General features: G+C 41.1%; 1 protein-coding gene across 1 annotated transcript in view; it reads left to right on the top strand.

Annotated features, from left to right (window-relative positions):
- Positions 1-1,046: 1,046 nt before the first annotated feature.
- CLVS2 (clavesin 2) overlaps positions 1,047-19,510 on the top strand; it is a 56,021-nt gene continuing 37,557 nt past the window's right edge. Inside the window, exons 1-2 of the mRNA XM_013959141.2 lie at positions 1,047-1,520; positions 12,672-12,846. Coding sequence (XP_013814595.1) covers positions 1,132-1,520; positions 12,672-12,846 — 564 coding nt within the window. The 5' untranslated portion in view covers positions 1,047-1,131. The remainder of the gene's footprint in view (positions 1,521-12,671; positions 12,847-19,510) is intronic.

Here is a 19,510-nt window from a genome sequence, read left to right as displayed (position 1 = left end):
AAAAAGTCGGAGCCGCCCCGGCGGCGCTGCGCGGTGCGCGCTGCCTCCGCGCCCGCCCCCATCCCCGCGGGCGCTGCCCTCGCATTGCGTTTTCGCCGGCCGGTGCGTGTGCGTGTGCGTGTGCGCGCGTGTGCGTGTGCGGGAGGACCCGGCTGGGCGCGGAAGGGCGGGGGCCGCGCGCAGGCAGCCCCAGAGGCGGCTGGTGCCATCGGAGCGCGCCGGGCGTGCAGCGGCGGCGGCGGCGGCGGCAGGAGGGCGACGAGCATCCTCAAGGCCGAGCCCGTGCTTTGCTTTTTCTGCGCTCGGCGCCGCCGAGCGAGAGGGTCTTCGACACGGCGGAGCCAGGGAAGCACCTGCCGACTGCGTTTCATCCTCTTTGTTTTCCTTCATTTTTTCCCCCCCTGAAATCCAAGAAAATGCTTCTGAACCGAGGCGAGCACTGATCTTACGTAAATGGTCCTCCTTTTGGAAAGGCAGCCCTCCTGGAAACCCCTGGCTCGGGGAGCCACTTTCCGTATCGCTCGCTCCTGCCTCGCAGCCGGGCCCCCCTTTTGCTAGCGATTGCAGCATCAGGGGGTGAGATCACTGTCTGCACAGGGCTGGGGTTGAGGAGGCGAGCGGAAACCAGCAGCCCTCAGGCCCATCCCGGAGGCGCAGTCCGACCGATTTCACCTCGTTTTTTGGACTCGCTCCGGAGCATCATGTGGCCCTCCGGACCTCGCGGCAGGCGCGGCGGCACATCGCAGAGATAACGCGCCTCCTCCAGCAGCCCGGGGGGTGGGGAGGCGACTGCCGTGCCCCGGGGGGCGGAGAAGAGCCTTGGCCGGGGGCGGCCGGCCGCGGAGCCGCTCGCCTCGCTGCTGCGGGACCTGCCCCTGCCCCTGCGGCCGGCGGCGGCGGGGCTGCCGGCGGCGCCCGGCGCGCTGCGGCGGCTGCCGGCGGCGCTGGGCAGAGCCGCACCGGGGGGGAGCGGGGCGAGGAAGGCGAGGAGCTGCCTGCCGTGCCGGGGCACCCGTGCCCTAGGGCAGAGGGGGCCGGGGGGCAGGGGTCCGCCCGCAAGCTGCCGGGAGGCTGAGGAGCGCAGGCAGCACCGGGGGGGAGGAGGAGGAGGAGGAGGAGGAGGGCAGCACCATGACTCATTTGCAGGCCGGTCTGTCCCCTGAGACTCTGGAGAAAGCCCGGCTGGAGCTGAACGAGAACCCCGACACCTTGCACCAGGACATCCAGGAGGTTCGGGACATGGTGATCACTCGACCGGACATCGGCTTCCTCCGCACCGACGATGCCTTCATCCTGCGTTTCCTGCGGGCCAGGAAGTTTCAGCACTTCGAGGCGTTTCGCCTCCTGGCCCAGTACTTTGAGTATCGCCAGCAGAACCTGGACATGTTCAAGAGCTTCAAGGCCACAGACCCTGGCATCAAGCAGGCGCTGAAGGACGGCTTCCCCGGGGGCCTGGCCAACCTGGACCATTACGGCAGGAAAATCCTCGTCCTTTTTGCTGCCAACTGGGACCAGAGCAGGTAAATGCAGAGCCACCTGCCTGCCTTAACCCCTTCTTCCCCGGGGGGATGTGTGGGAAAAGCTGCGCCAGATCAAAAGGAGGCTGGATGGGCAACAGGGACACGCCCCGGTCTACCCAGAAGGGGGCTGGGCAGCAGCAAGGACGGAGGAAGGAGGAAAGAAAGAAGCAGTAAATTCTGTGGCTTAGGGCCTTTGCAACCCTCTCATCCTTTAGGCTCTGAAATTCGTAAGGGAAGTAGGAACTGCTTAGCTGCCCCTCTCAAATGAGTGATTTGAGGTTTACACACTTCTGCCTCTCCTTTAGCTGAAGTAAGCAGACAAGGTAGATGATGCACTTTCCCAGCCTGACAAAGGCCGGCTGCATTCACTGTGCTGGTCTTTATGCTTGAGAATACACAGAGCCGCCCAAGTGCAGTATTTAAAAGTGGGAGATGCTGTTTGCAAATCAGGAGTATCCATCATGGTTTTCAAGCTGAAAAGTTTGCCTATGCAGGAAGCTTAAGCTCTGAATCCTTTCCCTCAGCTAAAGAAAGCTCTTCCTGAGCTATCTGGAAATGCCAGGATGGAAGTTATGGTAACCACTTCTTTTCCCCTCTTACACTGCTCTCAGTATAAATCCCCAGTATAATATGGATGCAAGTGAAAAAATGGACTTCACAAGCAAAGCAATTTGAAGGAGGCTAGTGCAGTCCTCAGAACAATGTCTGGTCTTTTCTGGGACTGCTCTAGCCTGAAGATGTCTTAGCAGGCTGAACCAAGAGCTATCTACAATCAAAGCCCTTTCTTTTAGTTATAGGCTATATGCTATGTGACACTATTTGGTTATTCTAAATGCCTCATTAAGTGCCATGCCCCATTTCTCCTGCAGTCTAAAATTACAGTTTCCAAAACTGCCTGATTCTTGGTACATGTAAATGAGTTGAGAGTGAGCTGTTGAGAGTGAACTTTCTAAAACCTACTCCTATGAGCACTGCACAGATTCTCTAGGCTCTTGCTTGATAACAGGGCTAAGCTCTGAAGCACTTCTCAGCGAGAAAACTAAGTCTTGCATGGTGCCTTCGCATGAACCAGAACCCTCTTTTGTGCGGTCCATACAAGCTGAGCACAGGCAGAGCTGAGTGCTCTCTGCAGATATCCCAAGCTCTGCTGTTTTGAAACATGGGGAGGACACAAACTGCTAGCAGTGTGGATAGAAAGGAGACAATCTGGGGGATCAGCATGCTTAAGCCTGCTCTTGAAGTATTTGTGTAGCTTTCCTCTTGCAGGCTGTGGCGACTGTGCCAGCAGATGTGCCAGGCACTGTGCTCTGGGCCACAGGGCAGGTGGCACAGCATGGTTTACTTCTTTTCCAGAACAGGATGGCCACATCCAAAATGTGTCCTGGGAATGTTTCCTGGCCCTTACTAACCCATGACTAACCCCAGTACCCAGACTGGGAGAATGCTGTTTGACGCAAATCAAAACGGTGTCCGCAACCATGCTAGCAAAGTAGATGGAGCCAAAGAAGCTGAGTGGGGAAGCAGGGATGATATGGCTAAGGATGCTCTGAGTGGGCTTCATTTTCTTATGTCCCACATAAGGACAAGGTCAACTTTTATTTAAAATAAACAGCTAACTCAAACTCTTAAAAATCCCCAAAGGAAGAATTTGCAAAGAAATGGATATTTAAACATTTTATTGAATTATAGCCCTGCCATGTTCCTTTGTTAAAGCTAGTCTGACCTATTGTAAACCACTATTTCTTAATAATGAAAAAAACCCCAAACTTTGTGACACTTTTCAGATCATTAGTTCCTAGTCCCAAGAAAACTAAGAATTTGAGTTCAGACAGAAAGCAGCATTTCAAAAAATAATTAGCATGTGAAAAGTATAGTTTTTTATCAATTATGGATGTGCTGATATTTAAGCTACATGAAATCAGCTGACATATCAGTAAATTTATTGCGTTCTGTTCTCTCTTTTTCATGAAGTCCTGTTGATGGAATTAAGCTTATTTACATTATAATAGCAAAGTTACTGAATTACCCTAGAGTACTTAATGGCCATGTTTGCAGTTGGGTCCCCATCACTCTTAAGCATGGTATGCACAACATAAACCTTGCCTCCAGAGTTAGGAACTTGTTTTCAAGTAAACAACTCAGTCAAAGGGGAGAGAAGTGAAGCCCAGCTGTGGAAAGTAGCTTGCTCCAAGGTATATAACAAGTTAGCGACAGAGCTGGGAATAGGGTTAGGTCACTTTCTTTTCTAATTAATTTATTGCCTTTCATTATCTGGTGTTCAGCAATTACCTGAACCTGGAAGGTACCGTGTGCTCAACTTATATGGGAGTTGCTTCATACTGTGTGTCAAATTTATGCCTTAACTGATGGAGATCTTACAGTGTGTAAACCAGTGCTCCTCTTGCACCAACAATGGGAGGATTACTTTTTGAGGTTTGTTTTGTTGGGACTTCTCTGTATATTTTATAAACTTTAAAAAAATGTTAATAGAGAAAGCATGGCTCCAAATTTAATTTATCCTGTGTGTACAATTTATTATGGCCAGCATGTAACAGTTAGAAATAAAAAGTGGCAATTTGTTATTTAAATGAATAGCAGACATACTATAAAGGATTTATATAGCACCAGCAGTCTATGATTTACATAGTTCCAATTAGAAAGAAAAGCGTGGGAGGCAAAAAAAAATCCTATGGTAAAACAAGCCTGTGCACTAGATGGTAAATCATTAAATTAAAGCAGGGCCTGAAAATTGTACCAGATGTCCTACCATCTGAACAACTAAATCAGACTTGTATTTAAAACAAACAGAAAAACGAAAGATGAAGGATAATGCATTGAGTAGCCCAGCAGCTTTTCAATGGGACCCTGCTTAATGCTGCCTCCTGTCTCAGCTCTTGGGAAAGTCAAGAAGAATGGCATTCCTTCCAGAAACCTGGATCATACTTGGGGAGGAATCAACCTTCCACATTAGCTTCCAGACTGTTGATTCATAATTACATTTGGCTTGTAGGTATGTACTTGCATTTGAAGAGTCCTTTTTTTTTTCTTCTTTTTTAATGTGTCCAGCTGGTGCTGGTATGAAGTTTTTTTCATTAATGGCACAATTAACTTCAGCTCTCAGTGGCAAATGATCTGTTGTCATGCCTATGTATGCTTCATGGCACCTGTACACAAGTACACTACAAAACCCAGTCCTTTCTGATGCTGTTTATTTGAGATCTTTTCCTGCATTAATTATCTCAGAACTTTTCTGAGCAGAAGAAAAGTGCAATAATACATAGTTTTTGTCTGTGTCATAGTGACCCAGTGAGCCCAGAACATCCTCAGTGAATATGGAAACCCACTGCATTTGTTAGTGTTAACTCTGCTGTTGCCTCAGCTAATTTACAGTAGGGAAGAAGGCAGATGCAGGGGCACAGTATGCATTTATCTGCTTTCATGCCAGAAGTGCTAGAAACTTTTCCTCCAGTTAAATGAAAGCTTAAGTTCTGCAGCCATTAGGAGGCTGATCTGCTCCTCAGCTCACTATTAACCACAGGTGAGTTGGCAGGGTATTTTTCAAGCTCTGCAGGAGGCAGTATGACAAAATAAATCGTATTACTAGCAATACTAACAACTTAACAAAAACAAACAATCTGGTTAATAGATTCAATTTATGTTTGAAAGTAATATCTTTCATGTAATTATTATTAACTAGTGAAAACTGTCATTTTTATACAGTTTCTCTAACTGACTAATATTGCCTTGTTGTTTTGGCTTTCCCCATGTATCTGCATACACCTATTATCACTTATATTTAGACTGTGAATGTTTTGGCTAAGGATCATCTTTTCGGTCAATGTTTATGTAAAACTTAGATCAGCAGAATCTTCATCCATGGCAGTGATTGTTAGACTCTGGGCTAACAGAAGGAGTAATGAACAATATTAAAGAAAAATCTAAAAGATAATCTGGTGAGATCGTTGAAGCTATTTCTATTTTTCTATTCATTTGTGCAACACTGGTGGTGCTTAGCTTCAGAATAAGGTCCCTGTGACCTGTTGCTACTATTTAAACAGAATATCTCTAATAAGAAAAGTTTCAATCCCCCATCTTTTTAGGGTTCAGATCTGCACCCAGACTGACAAGCCAAGGAGATCTGAGGCATCATTTCTAGGTACTCCTTTGTGTATCATGAGGGCTCTTGTTTCAATGAAATTCTGAAAATATTAAGCCAGAAGAGTAGATTATAAATGGGATCATGGCTCAGAGACTCAGCTTGTTTTCTCTTTTAAACCATGGTGTCACAGTAGTTCATTTGACAGAAACTGGCACCTGCCAGAATGGTGATGAGCCTCCAAGACAGGCTGTGCATTCTTTATGTGTTTGAGACGTTCAGGACAGGCCTGGCCTAAATTCAAACCAAGACAACTTTCCATTTGTCTCTTTTAGTTATATATCCATTTGCATCCAGAGATGCAAATTCATTCCACTCAGTTTTAACTTGCAAAATAACAAAAGATTTCTTGATATCAGTAAAGATGCATGTCAGCCACAGAGTTTATGAATCAGATAATGCACATGGGAACTGGCTGGAGCCAGAATCTGATTAAACAGATGCTATGGTGGATGCCATCTACATCATAAAGAGATGACACAGTTGGATTTGACATGAGACTTCTGTCTCCTGCCTTCTCCCTGTCTTCTGCTGTTGGCCCAGTGGGAATCACAGTGGCTTCTGGGAATGAAGTGGGTGCACAGACCATGTAACCAAGAGGTAAAAGTGAAAGACCATGGTGAAATGTACTACTAAGAGTTGATAGCATTGTCTGCCAGTCTGTTGTTTCCCAGAAATCCTTGGAAATACTTTGAATTGTTCGTATCCCGTAAGAAAATCTCGAAGAACTTTTCTTTCCTGTAAAGGGGAAATTGCTGCCACTGCTAAATTACAAGAGCAGGATGTTCAGTTAATTATTTTAGTTGCTCTGTTCCCAAGTTAAATAACAAATCAAGACCTCAGTGAGGCGTTACCTGAGCAAGCTCTGTTGCTGTTGTAGAAATGGTAGCCATCCTGAAGCAGATGAAAGAATCACTGTCAGTGTGGCTATTAGCATGTCAAGCCTTTTCCAGGCTCCTTGCTTCAAAGTCAACCTGAATGAAAAATTTTGAGAGGTAGCAGAGTATATCTGCACACTAGTCCCCACTTCATTTGAACTCAAGCCTGGAACTCACACAGAAGAAGGTCATGAAGAATGTATTACACTGAAGAATGCATTACATATGTGATGACATTTTCCCAGCTTTTATTTTTCACATTAACAACTGGGCTAAAAAAAGTTCTCTAAACTTTCTCTTGAGTTAGACATAGTCCTATAAATAGGGGGCACTAAATGCATTTAAATTAATCAAAAAATTCTAGATTATCCTAGGAATTAGTGATACCTTGCTAGCTACAGTATGTCCTGTAAGAGTCTGTTTAAACAAGTGAAAGTGATTGAAGTTAGCTGTAAATAAATCAGGTTTTACTTCCGCACAGCCTAACTCCAGGTTATTGTAGGACACGTACTGTAGCAAATTAGGCCCAAAGCACCCTGCTCACTTCCCAGCACTGGAGCAGTCATTTTAAAACTGGGGCCAGAGCAAAGTAAGGGGCTTGCTGTCCCCAAAATAAACATCCAAAAAATGAAGGGCATTGGGATCAAGTGATAAATATTTGTTGGAATCTTTGGATATTGCTGTGAAAAACTGACATGTTCTATTGAGCCCTAACAGTGAGCTGCCCAATGGCTATAATTTGACACAGATTGATAAGAATAAAAGAGTAACATCTTCCCTTTGGACTGAAGGGAACACCAAGTTCTCTTAAAATTAAAGGCTAATATGTCTTTTTTTTTATTTTGCTTTCAAGTACAAAGTCAATCAAAGCCATCTTGGACCAAGTTTATTTCACACTCACTTGCAGCTTATCCTGTTTTTCTCACTTTTTGTTTGTAGGATTTCTGTGTCTATGTGGAATTTATTTGGAATGGAAAGAAGGTTTCTACAATGCAATGCAGAGGACAGGGTAGGCTGGTGTTGAGGCTTTCTTATGTAGAGAGAGGTTTCTTCTAAGAAAAATAAACTACCCACCTATGTCAGAGTTTGTAAAAGGTGGTAGTAGTCCACAGAACAATAAAATATAAGCCCATTTTAAAACAGTAATTCTCTGTTGTATCACCTTTTATGTAGCACTCTGGGTGCAGTATTTCTACAAAAAAGGAGTTTGCTAAATGTAGACTAATGCAAGAGTCTCTCAAACTGGTATACCAGCTTTCAAGGGAATCACACTTCAGGAAGGATTTAAAGTTCAGCTTTCACCAGGAGTTTAGTAACTTTTAGCTATGAAGGTGTGAGATATGTTTCATCATACCTCTTTGAATGCTGGTAAGAAAAGTGTTTTGGCAAATATTCCCCTTGTGGAATGACTAATGCAGGAAGACCACAGCATAGGTATTGCTAAAAACAGTTCCTGCCTTCTCAAAGTGTTATTTGTCCACCTTAACACTGCAGTCATCCATATGTACACACTGGTTAAATTTCTAGTGCCTCTCTGGAGACTGTCCCTAGTGGATAGTTTATATGGGACTGTGTAAAGACAGTGCATGGGATTAGGATTAGTTTGTGGTTGACCTCAGGGCAATAGTATAGCTGTAGCTTAGCCTGGCATGTAATTTCTCCACTTTACACCTAGGGTTTTCAAGTCCCTAAAGCCCAGCTGAGAATGGAGTGTATGTTGTGGTAAAGCCTGTAGAAAGCCTTTTGAGGGACTTTGTTTACACAGATTTCCTTACGTCCTGGTGCTGACGTGAGCAGTAGTGGCAGTGAGATGAAATGTTGGACAACATGGGATTGGAGTGGATTAGAGATGAGTCTTTACGCAAATAACTCTGTGCTGTGTGAAAGCTTTAATGTAGTTTCTTTAATGATATTTCATTTGCTCAGGCTGTTCAGCTGATATTTTCAGTACTCAGCTTGCAATTTGCAACACCTAAGATTTCATCTATCACACCAGGTTTACATTTCTGGCTTGCCTCAGCATGTGTTCAGAGTAAAAGCTACTTTAAGTATCCACTAATGGATTTGTCTTTCTTCTCTGGTTTTCCGTACTGTACTTAGGGAATATATCAAAAACAAGAGAAGAGGTCCATTACAGAATGAAGGATAGCTCCTATTTTCAACTAATTGCCCTAAATGGTATTAGGGGGTGAGGGAAGGCTTGGTTGTGAGTGAGACATCCCTATATACTCCTAATGTGGCTTCTTAGGTTTAAAGAGTATTTCAGATACCTTCCTCTGACAGAAAGTGTTTTTTCTTGCTTTTAGATAGATCTTTGTTCTTTAGGGCTTGTTTTCCTTGATAGGAGAGCCTTTTGTCTTGTTCGGCAGGTAAACATATAATATTGCCACTCTTATTCTGCACTGTATTTCACACTCATACTTACACAAAGCAAACCTGTAGTAAGAATTATGGTGATGGTGAATATGTTGTAGATATGTGGAGACCTAGCCCTGCAGCCACGGTTACTCTCTGTGGTGGCTGAAATCCTGGTCTCATTGATGTCTGACAGTTTTGTCACTGACTTGACTGAATTCAGGATATCATTAGGTGTATATGTGAGTGTGTAGAAATATATGTGTATATATATGCATATACATACACATACATATATACTGATATATAGCACTTAGGTATATATGAAAACATTTTATGAGATGCCTTGAAGGCCTGAACTAACAAAAAATATTTATGCCCTGGATATCCAGCAGTTTCGTGTTACCAGAGATCAGAGCGCCGTTAATCCAAGACAAATGATGTTTTCTTGAACCTTCCTAGGGAGGACATTAGAAGTGGAACTGGGGAACTTGGGAATCTTCTTGGAACTGGATGTAGGGAGCTTGCAGCAGTCTGCTTTGTTGGAACTCCCATCCTGGAGAATAGCTTTCTCTGGATGGGGTTGCAAAAATGACAGGTGGCATTGTGACTAATTTTAAGATTTGAGTATTTCTCATGTCCCTTTCTTGTAAGCATGAACTCTAATAGAAGATTTTCCTTGGACTGAGGTGTTAGTAAATAGCTGCTCTTTCAATGACTTATCTGATGCTTAATAATTTTCCTTCCCTGTGCAACCTTTCCTCTGGGAAGGCCTCTTACAGGGTATATCTCTATCTAATTTCATAAAGTGATAAAAAATTAGTGTTTCTGATACCTCCACTGCCTTGTGGAGTATAACAGTGAGTGTGAAGCTACTGAAGAGTTGAGGGGGAGGCAGCTGACCTTGCTCTGAGCCTCCCCCTGCCCTGGACTCCCAAAATGACTGCATGAGCCTCATTCCCTCAGGCTAACCATGTGTGTTTTTATCCTGATGCTAGCAGTAGTACAAAACATAGGTTATACAGGGTTTTTTCAATACCCATTTTGATTGGATGCCCTCCACAGTATTTGAACATCTGTGTTGTATCAGACAGGTAGACTGATCTGTAAATATGCTAGGTGCACAAAACCGGTCTTATTTTATGCCAGTAAAATCCTCTTGTAGTCTTGATGCTGCGAAACACTCCCTGAATGTCCCATTTTACATGCAGCTTGTTTGGGAAAGAACCACTGAATGATTTCATCTTTCCCCAGGTTGTGCTTTGCACTGGGTCGCTGAGGGTGTTTGTTTGTTTGCTCATTTAAAGGCCTCAACAGCAACTTTGGCATTTTCCCAGGGTGGCTGGATGTTGCATACAGCAGTTGGGCTTGGGGGACTCACTCTCCTTGGGGAAGAGCCATAAGCTGTGTAATGCCTGAGGTTTTGCCTCTGACATACCAGCCCCTGTTTTCTCAGGGGGAGTTTTACCCAGAGCAGGCGGGGCTTTCCAGGTTCGTTTTACCGCACCTATTGCAATAATGGGGTCCTGATCTAACAGTTCTTTGATGACGGAATTATGCTAATAATTATAAGGATCCAGGTTTTGAGCATTTTCCTTCAAAATAGGTTTTAAAGTACATTGCTCCCTTCCCCTCCTGGAAAAAAATCCATTTACAAAAATGTTTCTTTTTTTTTCTTCCAAAGGGAAATTGAGAATTTTAGAATATTGAGGATTTCCATAGGGAAATTGAGGAGAACAATTTTTCCTGTTCTGTTTCTTTTCCCTTTTGAAAAAAATCTGAACAAAAGTGGGGGAGCATACCAAACTTCCTACAAACCTTAGATCTCAGAAAAGACCTCAGAAAAAAGTTAAATCTCAGAAAAATAAAAAGGTGGAGAGAATCTTAAACCTCCTATCCCAGCAAACAAAATCAAATTCAAAACAAAATAAAAGTCTCCAAAATGAAGAGAAGAATCGTGTAAAACTCCTGTTCTTTTCTGGGGAAAACACACTTTCTTTTTTTCATTTGTGTTAGGTGGCTGACACTAACAGAATCCTTTGCTAGGCCCTTTACTGGGAGAGCACAGTTAGGAGGTGCCCTGAGTTTTAGTAGACTGAAAAAAAAGAAAAATGTAAGAAGTCAGCAAGTCCAGATGAATTTCACTTCAATTATTTCACTTTGCAAATACTTTCAAAATATAGTTATGTTTATAACTGAATAGTGCACTCATATTGAAGCAAGCAGAATTTAGTATAATTTAATGTAATTGCTAAATAGACACACATGCTCTTTGCTACATATGCAGTTCTGTGGAGATTTCACAGGGGCCTCATGATTTTGAGAGCTTCTGATTTTGGATGCCATCATGGGAGACTCTTAGAGGGCCTTATTTAAAAATTTTATCAGCACAAACACTCTAAAAATTAGACTCATTTGTTTTTTTATTTTCTGGAACATTTGCTTATCTGATATTTTCTGGTTTTGACTCTAATGCTGCATCTGATATTATGGTGCAGACTGGCAAAATTAGTTCTGTTTCAGGAACTATTTATCTTACTTTTTTTCAAGATTTTTGGATATAAAACATCACTAACCTGGAAAAAAATCAGAACTTAATCTATGACTTTCATATTTCTTCAGAAATGAATAATTCAGGTATCTCTCACTTTAAAAAAAAATCCCAATAAGCTAAACTGCAAGTTGGTATTAATACCGCTATTACATGGCCAATTTTGGTTTTCCAGCCTTTAGTTTGAAGATGACATTGCTGTATTTATTAAAGTTATTCAGCTGCTATATTAGGTGCTCTAGCATCAAAACAGAAAAGCGATTGTACTCAATTGGATTTGGCACTGAGAGACTGAGTTAGAATAGTTAAACCAATATGGAATTATATCTTCTTTTACAAGATTATTGATCTAAGAAAAGATTATGGGCATATATGTAAAATATATAATTACATACATTTTTTATTGTAAGTAAAACATGCACAGTTGCTGCATCTTTGTAAACTCAAATTTAATGTAGACAGTGCTGGAACCAATGTATACCACATTCCAAACTTACACCAGAAACCACACAATTTGGTTTTAAAAGTACTCTGAAGGAAATTAATTAAATATTAATAGGTTGATATTGCTCTTAACTGGAGACCTTCCAAAGCCCTAGTGTACATTTTTTTTGCTTTCAAGATCTTTGACTTGGGTAGTGACCATTCTGTAATACCCTTTGCAGATTTAAGAGTAAACGTTACCCAGAGAGAATGACAGTGGAGCATTTGGAAATCGCATTTTGTTATCAGATTATCATGTGGAAGTTGTTACTTTAATTCTTTGGAAAATTATAGGAGGGAACTTAGATCTATACATATATGCATATACATATACCATACACATACACATCTATACAGACATGCATAGATATGTTTGTATAGACATTTAATTACATGAGTAGATATTTAGGCAGATTTGGAGACTAGTACCTTCTACAGCAAAGTTCAAAGTTTTCTTGGGGGTTTATATTTTTGAGTTTATCTTGGCTCACTAATGGTCTAATGTATATAATCCTGCCTCAGAGGATGAGATTGACTAACTGAGCTTTTGAGACTTTCACAGCTTTACATTCCCATGACTTCTGAGGATGCGTATACATTCCTTTGTTTTAAACCCTTACTAAATGGTACAGGGGAATAACGCTTAGAAATTCTGCCAGTCTCTGATCTGGGGTCTTTCTGTGTCTTCCTAAACTTGGCCTAATCAAGTCTCCCCTTAACATTCACAGGTACACACTGGTGGATATTTTGCGTGCCATACTTCTTTCTCTAGAAGCCATGATAGAAGATCCTGAGCTTCAAGTGAATGGATTTGTTTTGATTATAGACTGGAGCAACTTCACCTTCAAGCAGGCCTCTAAGCTGACACCAAGCATGCTTAGATTAGCCATAGAGGGCCTTCAGGTAAAGTTTTACTTTTCTTTCTTTTCCTGATTTCCCTTCTTTTTGCGGTTCATTAAAAAGCTGGATGGCTAAAAAAAACCCAAATGCAGGAAAGATGCACACTCCAAAATAGCAAGGCTCTTAATGCCTTTTAAGGTATAGGCAGACAAAGGTGTAACAGTGGAGCAAGTTAATGCGTGAACTCGGTCAGCTAACTCCAGTAATTTTCAGTGTGTAGGCTCTTAATTTGCCATAAACATGAGGTAATTTTCCATCTTTATTCCAGAGCAGCTGACTTCCTGTAAATTCCCACTGTAATTTCTGCAGTACTAAGTTAGAAGTAATCAGTTTCTCTTGTCATTTTGGACAGGGCTAATGAAATATGGTGCTGCTGCCATACCAGGTCATTTTTTTCATTGATTCCATTGGACACAGGCTCACACTATATCACTTGTCCTGAAAAGTGTGGGGCACTGTGAGTAGACAGTTAGCTGGGACTGTTTACTCAGTTAAAGTTCAGCATGTGCTTGACTGCTGGATCAGGATTCATGTGAATAGCAACTTGCAGGATTGAGTATATGGTGATTTAATTTCTTGCTTGCTCATTGTAAATGCACTTTACATGGCACAGGGACATTGCTGGAAAGGATACTGCATAACTCTTGTCTGTTTCCTGTAATCTTTAATGATCATTAAAATGAAAAACTGGAATCTGCAAAGTAGTTGTTTACTGTGCAAGCTTGAGTTGCTGTGTTAGAAATACCTGTAATTCACTCCTGTGGCAGTGTGCTTTGGTTTTACAAGGACATATATTACTTTTCTTTGATATTTTTATCATTTGTACATTTTTATTGCTCATATAAAACAAAATAACAACCGTATCTTTGAACTTTCTTCACTTTGATATTGCTATTCATGTGGAAATGTGTATAGAAGTAATATGGAGTTTTGATCTATATCTTGAAATGGCTTAACCAGCATTCAGGCTGCTGTTGCACAGAAAGGTAGTCGCAGTCATCAGATTGAGATCTGAATTTGTCATTTTGTTGCATTTCCTTATACGATGGTGTGATTCTATGGTCTTGAGAACTATATAAGAAGGCAACAGTGAGATCTGTATTTGTAATAGTTCTGTGTTTCCATTTATTGTTTTCAAAGCTTTTTCCTTCTTCCGCTGTAGGGTTTTTTTTCCTTTGGAACATAAATAAGTACTTTCGTAGTCTTTATATTTAAATGGTTTTGTTTCGGGTATTAATCAGAGATAGTTCTTTTGAGGAGAGCTGCAGCAGATAATTACATCTGAAAACATGATGGATGATCTACCAGACTGTTAAGTTTGACTCTGAAATTCTGTGCTCTCCTACCATCAGTTGGCATATTACTGAGTCAGGGTGAGGTCCCTTTGCTTAGCTTACCATGCCCAGCAATGAAATTTCTAGCCAAAGTCCACCTTTGTAGGTTCCAATATGACAGTAGCCAGCACCCAGGGCTTTTTTTGTGCCCACTATCTTCAGTCCTGTTGACTTCAGTGATGTAAAGCCAGGCACAAAATGCTCCAGAAAAGGGGATGAGAAGGTCCTGGAATGGTAAACGTGAGATAAACTTACCTCGCCCTTGAAGAGACTGTCCTAATTCGTGACGGATATTGTTGTCTGTAAGTAGCAACTTTTATGAGGCCTTTTGCCACAAATCTTTTGAAGAAATCAATTAGTTGGACTCTCATAATAAATCCATTCATTTTCTGTTGGAGAAGCACTGTGGGAGTGAGGGCTAACATTCCCATACTAGCAAAATTGCCTGACTCTACTGATAATATTCTAGTTATACTATGTAAGGGCCTGTTTATATTTAATTTCTGTCTTTTTTTTTTCTTAAATAAACACATTTCTACGTAGAGATATATTGGAATCAATAAAAAGGTCTAAGAACAACTGTGCTGATCATGTTGGAGGGAAAACCTCACTTTAGAAAAATGTGATCAGGAAGGGAATAAGAAGAAAGCATGATGAAAAGGTGGTGCAGAGAGACCCTGGAAAAGGCCAGGATTTACTTGCATCTCCTTGCAAGATTTCATGCCTAAAATATTAGACTTTCTTACCCTCAATAGATATTGTCTTTTCTTTTATTTTGGACAAAAATATATAGCAGAAACATCATTCTGAATGAGCCGAAGTCAAAAGTGCTTAGTCAGGTGATATGAAAAAGATTAAGAACGTCTCAGGCACACTGTTTATTTATGATCTTTGTAAATACTCTCTGTTTAATCAGAGAAATGGAATTTACTTTGAATTACAAGATTTAATAGGGCTCAAGATGCTGAACTTTACCATTTGGGGAATTCAAATATTTATCTTACTTGGGTAGAAGGGGACAGGGGACGTGGGATTAGTGACCTCTAAATTGGATGTTAACCAAATCCCTTTGCCTCCTGAATGAAATCTTCTAAATTTGTATTGTATTTGCTTAGCTTGCATGGTGAGCAGAATATTGAATATTGCACATACCAAGGTGAGCTGATTACAAGTTATGGCATTTCTGGGCTTTTCACAACTGCTTATTTTATTATGAAAATGCTTTTGAAAGTAAGACAAGTAAATATATATAGTTTTCTACTAAAGACAAGTTCTGCTCGATACTTCATCCGCATATAGATGTTAAATGGGAACATGAAAAGAATCATACCCCAAACTGAGTTCAATACATTAGAAAAATCTAGTAAGTACATGTAGTTATTTTCAGGAAAAGAGCCTTTCAGCCATGGAGTTTGTAATGTTAAAGGAGAGTGAATATCTGTAAGCTGACATGAATTTCCGTTATTTCCATCCCAACAGTGCTATACTGACCAAATCTGTGCAATATACACCAGTTCTGATTTTTAGATCAAATGGTTTTACTGGTCAGGAAAGTTGTGATTCCCTCCTGTGGTGGTTAGGGTGCTTGGCCAGCATTCTGACACTGCAGTCCCAGCTGGTGCATTACCCTTGTCCTTGTGGAAGAGAGGGGCAATACTCTCTCATGTGGATGCTGCTGGCTACAGCATTTATGTTGCTCATAGTTAGTGAGAAGGAGTATTTAAACTTAGATCTCCCATACCTTTGGTAGTAGACAATAAACACATAAATAAACGCAACATGTAATATTCCTTATTTTGTGAGAAGCGTCTGTCTGGCCTAGGTACCTAAGGTACGTAAGGACTCAGAGTTGTGAAACCTGAGCAGAAGAAAGTATCAAGCATCCTCTGAAGGGTGAGACCTAAACCCATGCCCTGACTTTAGTACCTTGTTTTGGTTCTCCCTGGCATATTTGATGGGCTGCTGTCTATAAATCTCAGTCTTTAGATGCCTGTTTCTCCCCATTCATTGCGTTCTGTAGCCTCAAAACTGAATTTGGTCTGTGATCTCATGTTATCCAGCAGCTGGGTTCCTGAAAGCTGGGAATGTTACAGCGTTGTGTGTTGCAGCACCCAAATGCCTTGTATAAGTCTCTACATAGAGTATATATAGTATTACATAGCATAACCAGTCCTACCTTTACATAGGCAATGATGAACTCTGAGCTATTACCATACACACATATAATACCTTAGTGTTATGGTCTCATAAACAGCTCTGTGAGAATGTCAACTCAATAAATAATGGTGGTCAAGAAAGAAAATAAAATGTTAGGAATTATTAGGAAAGGAATGGAGAGCAGAGAACATGATGAAGCCACTGGGTAAATCGGTGCTTTGCTTCTCTCTTGACTGCTGAGGACACTTCTGTGTTTTCTGTCTCAGAAAGGGTATTGTAGAACTGCAGAACATTTGGAGAAGGGCAAAAAAAGACCAAAGGTATGGATGGCTTCTGTATAAGAAACAACTAAGCAGGCTGGAATTCTTCAGGTTGCAAGAACAAAAACTGTGGAAGGAAATTACGGGTATCTGTAAAACCATAGGATCACAGGAGAATTTATGTTGAAGGGACCTCAGGAGGTCATCTAGTCCAACCTGCTGCTTAAAGCAGGTTCCCTATGAGGTCAGATTAGGTTACAAAAAAGATCATGTGTGGCATGGAGAGGGTGGCTAGGCTGCAGCTGTTCTGTTATCTCCGTATTATCATTGTCAGATGATACTAGCAGTAGACATGGTTCTTTATACAATCTGGTGATTCTTTATACAATCTGGTGATTCTTTATACAATATACAATTGATCTGTGGAACTCCTTGCCATGGGAGGATCTGGGTGCTAAGTTTAATTGCATTCAGGGAGAATGGATACGTTTATGGAAGAGAAATGAACTAAGGATTACAAAATGCATCAAAACCACTTCCAGGTTCAGAAGTCCTTGAGCTGCTGATAGTTGGAGACTAAGAGAATGCTAAGTGGAAATATCATATAAGCTTTCCCTATTGTTATACAGTGTGTGCCCTTGACACTCACTTTTGGCCTCTGTAAGGACAGAATATAGGGTTAGATGGTTCCATAATTAAATTATTTAGAAAAAAAATACATGTATATTTAATTTTTCCCCTTTTATAAACTTTTTTTTTCATTTTACTGCTCCTGGCCATTCCGTGGCCTCTTCTGCTTAAATATCTAACTAAGAACACTTGGGCAGAAAGAGGGAGAAGGTAGGTTTGGCTAAGATTCTTTTCTTTGTGGTAGTTTTTTTATAGCTATGCATTTTCCATGGGCTTTTTATTAAGTATCAGGAGATCTTTGTTTTCAGAAAGCAGGTAAAAGCAGTGTCAAAGACTGAAAGTTCAATTGAAAATTATTTTGAAAAGTTGGGGTTTATTATTAGATAGCTTTGGGGGTAATGATAAATGAGCTTTGCAAAATGGAAAGTTGTGAGTATGCGTGAAACTTTAAATGATGGTTGATTAACTGATATTTAGGATTCTAAAACCTGGAACACTGTAAATCTTTCTTAAATATGTGATTTCTATTTAGCTCATAATGGTAGTTGCATGCATGACAGGTTTGTTTTGCATATTGTCACTCAGGCAGGCTGTACCTCCCAATTCTTTGAAAAACTTAATGGTTAAATAGTGATGCTTTTCCTCCATGTAAGAGGCTGAGGAAAAAGAGATGATAAACATTTAAACTGAGAACTGAACAGATGTGGACAGTCAGTAATGTTCCAGAAGACAGAAGACTCTTGCTTTGGCGCTGAGGATGTTTACACGGAGAGAGAAGGATAGTGTTGTGGGGGACAAGGCAGGTCTCTCAACTGATCTTGACTTTTTGTTTGTATCAAAGAAAGGCTTCATAGGTTAAAACAAACTCATTACTGTGAACATGGAAGCAAAACAGAAAGAACATGAAGACAACATGCTTGCAGCTACTTTTGCACTCAAAACCATCTTTCAAACAGTTATTCTTGTGAATTCGAAGGATAATATCCTAGATCAGACTTGTTGCAGCAATGTAAGGTGGAAGTAACAGAGGCCAGAGCACATACAGTCTGGAGAGGAAAGGGACAGGACTTCCTACTCTCATTATCTTTGAGCATGAACTTCATTGGTATCTTAAAGGGACCCTTATCTGGACATCATGTTTGGTTCACCTTCCTATTTAGATATCCATATTCAGACAGTGCTTAAATTTAACCACCCAGTTCTGTACTACACATATACAACCAACAGGTTGCAAAGTCAAGCGTTCGTAAGTCAGGAACTTCTAGAACTAAAGATGCGTCTGAAAATATTATTTTGACTTCATATAATTACTTGCTCACATGGTCTGTGCAGTGCATAAGATTGTTAATATTGAGATTAAGGAATAATTATTCAGTACTGGCAATGAATATCAATTAGCAGCAAACCACAAAAAAGAGCTTTAAACATCTATGCGTCCAAACATAAAACCATAAAAAAACACTCGTAAAACTTGAGTTCACTGCCTGAGTTTTCAGCCAGTTTTTGTGACAAGGTCCTGACACTTCACATAGTGCTGGGAAGGACATTAAAAAGTAGTAAAGTGTCATTTTTTTTAGTGAGAATATCTCCTGTTTCCAGGAGAGCTAGTAAATCACGTAGCTGCTTTCATTCAGTTACTTATCAAAGAGTTAAACTGCTTGTAAATGGCCCCTGTCTGCTTGAGTCCCCTGAGCCCAGGACCAGGCCAGAGAGTGGATGAACATGCTTGCAAACAGCTACAAACAGCAGAGTTTCATACCAGTTTAACTCATGTTCTGTAACAGCAGTGGAAAGGGGTATTTTTCCTAAAAGCTTGTTGTTTTAAAAGAGTTTGCATATATTTGATCTCTCCTACTTCTAAAAAGGCCATCAAAAAGGCTTGCTGGCAATTTATTCTGGAAACGGTGTGGGCTGGAACAGATCATTAGTTCTAGCTCTTCAGCTGCTGTCTGTATCGGCTTAACCTGTGAGGTGAGAGAGGAGTTGATGGCCAGACCTTGAGTTTAATCGCTTACAGGCATGTCTGTATAGACACAGCCATTATTCAGTGTGGCTCAGGTTTTTAAAAGACTGTTCTTTGAAGACAGAATAATTAATTCCCTTGCCGGATACTTTTATGATGCTCATCAATTAAAAAATATCTTTGAATGCCTTCCAAATACTAATTTATTTATTCTCACAAACACACTTTTAAGATGAGGGGATACTATTATCTCATTTTTCCAGCTGAGAGCTATTCCACTGAAAGATTACAGTTAAAAGCATCTGCTAATTTGGGTGCCCACT

This window comes from Apteryx mantelli, chromosome 3 (genome assembly GCF_036417845.1).
Source record: "Apteryx mantelli isolate bAptMan1 chromosome 3, bAptMan1.hap1, whole genome shotgun sequence".
Classification (NCBI taxonomy): Eukaryota; Metazoa; Chordata; class Aves; order Apterygiformes; family Apterygidae; genus Apteryx; species Apteryx mantelli.
The sequence above is the reverse complement of the archived record's forward strand: the minus strand, read 5'-3'. Positions and strand labels throughout refer to the sequence as shown.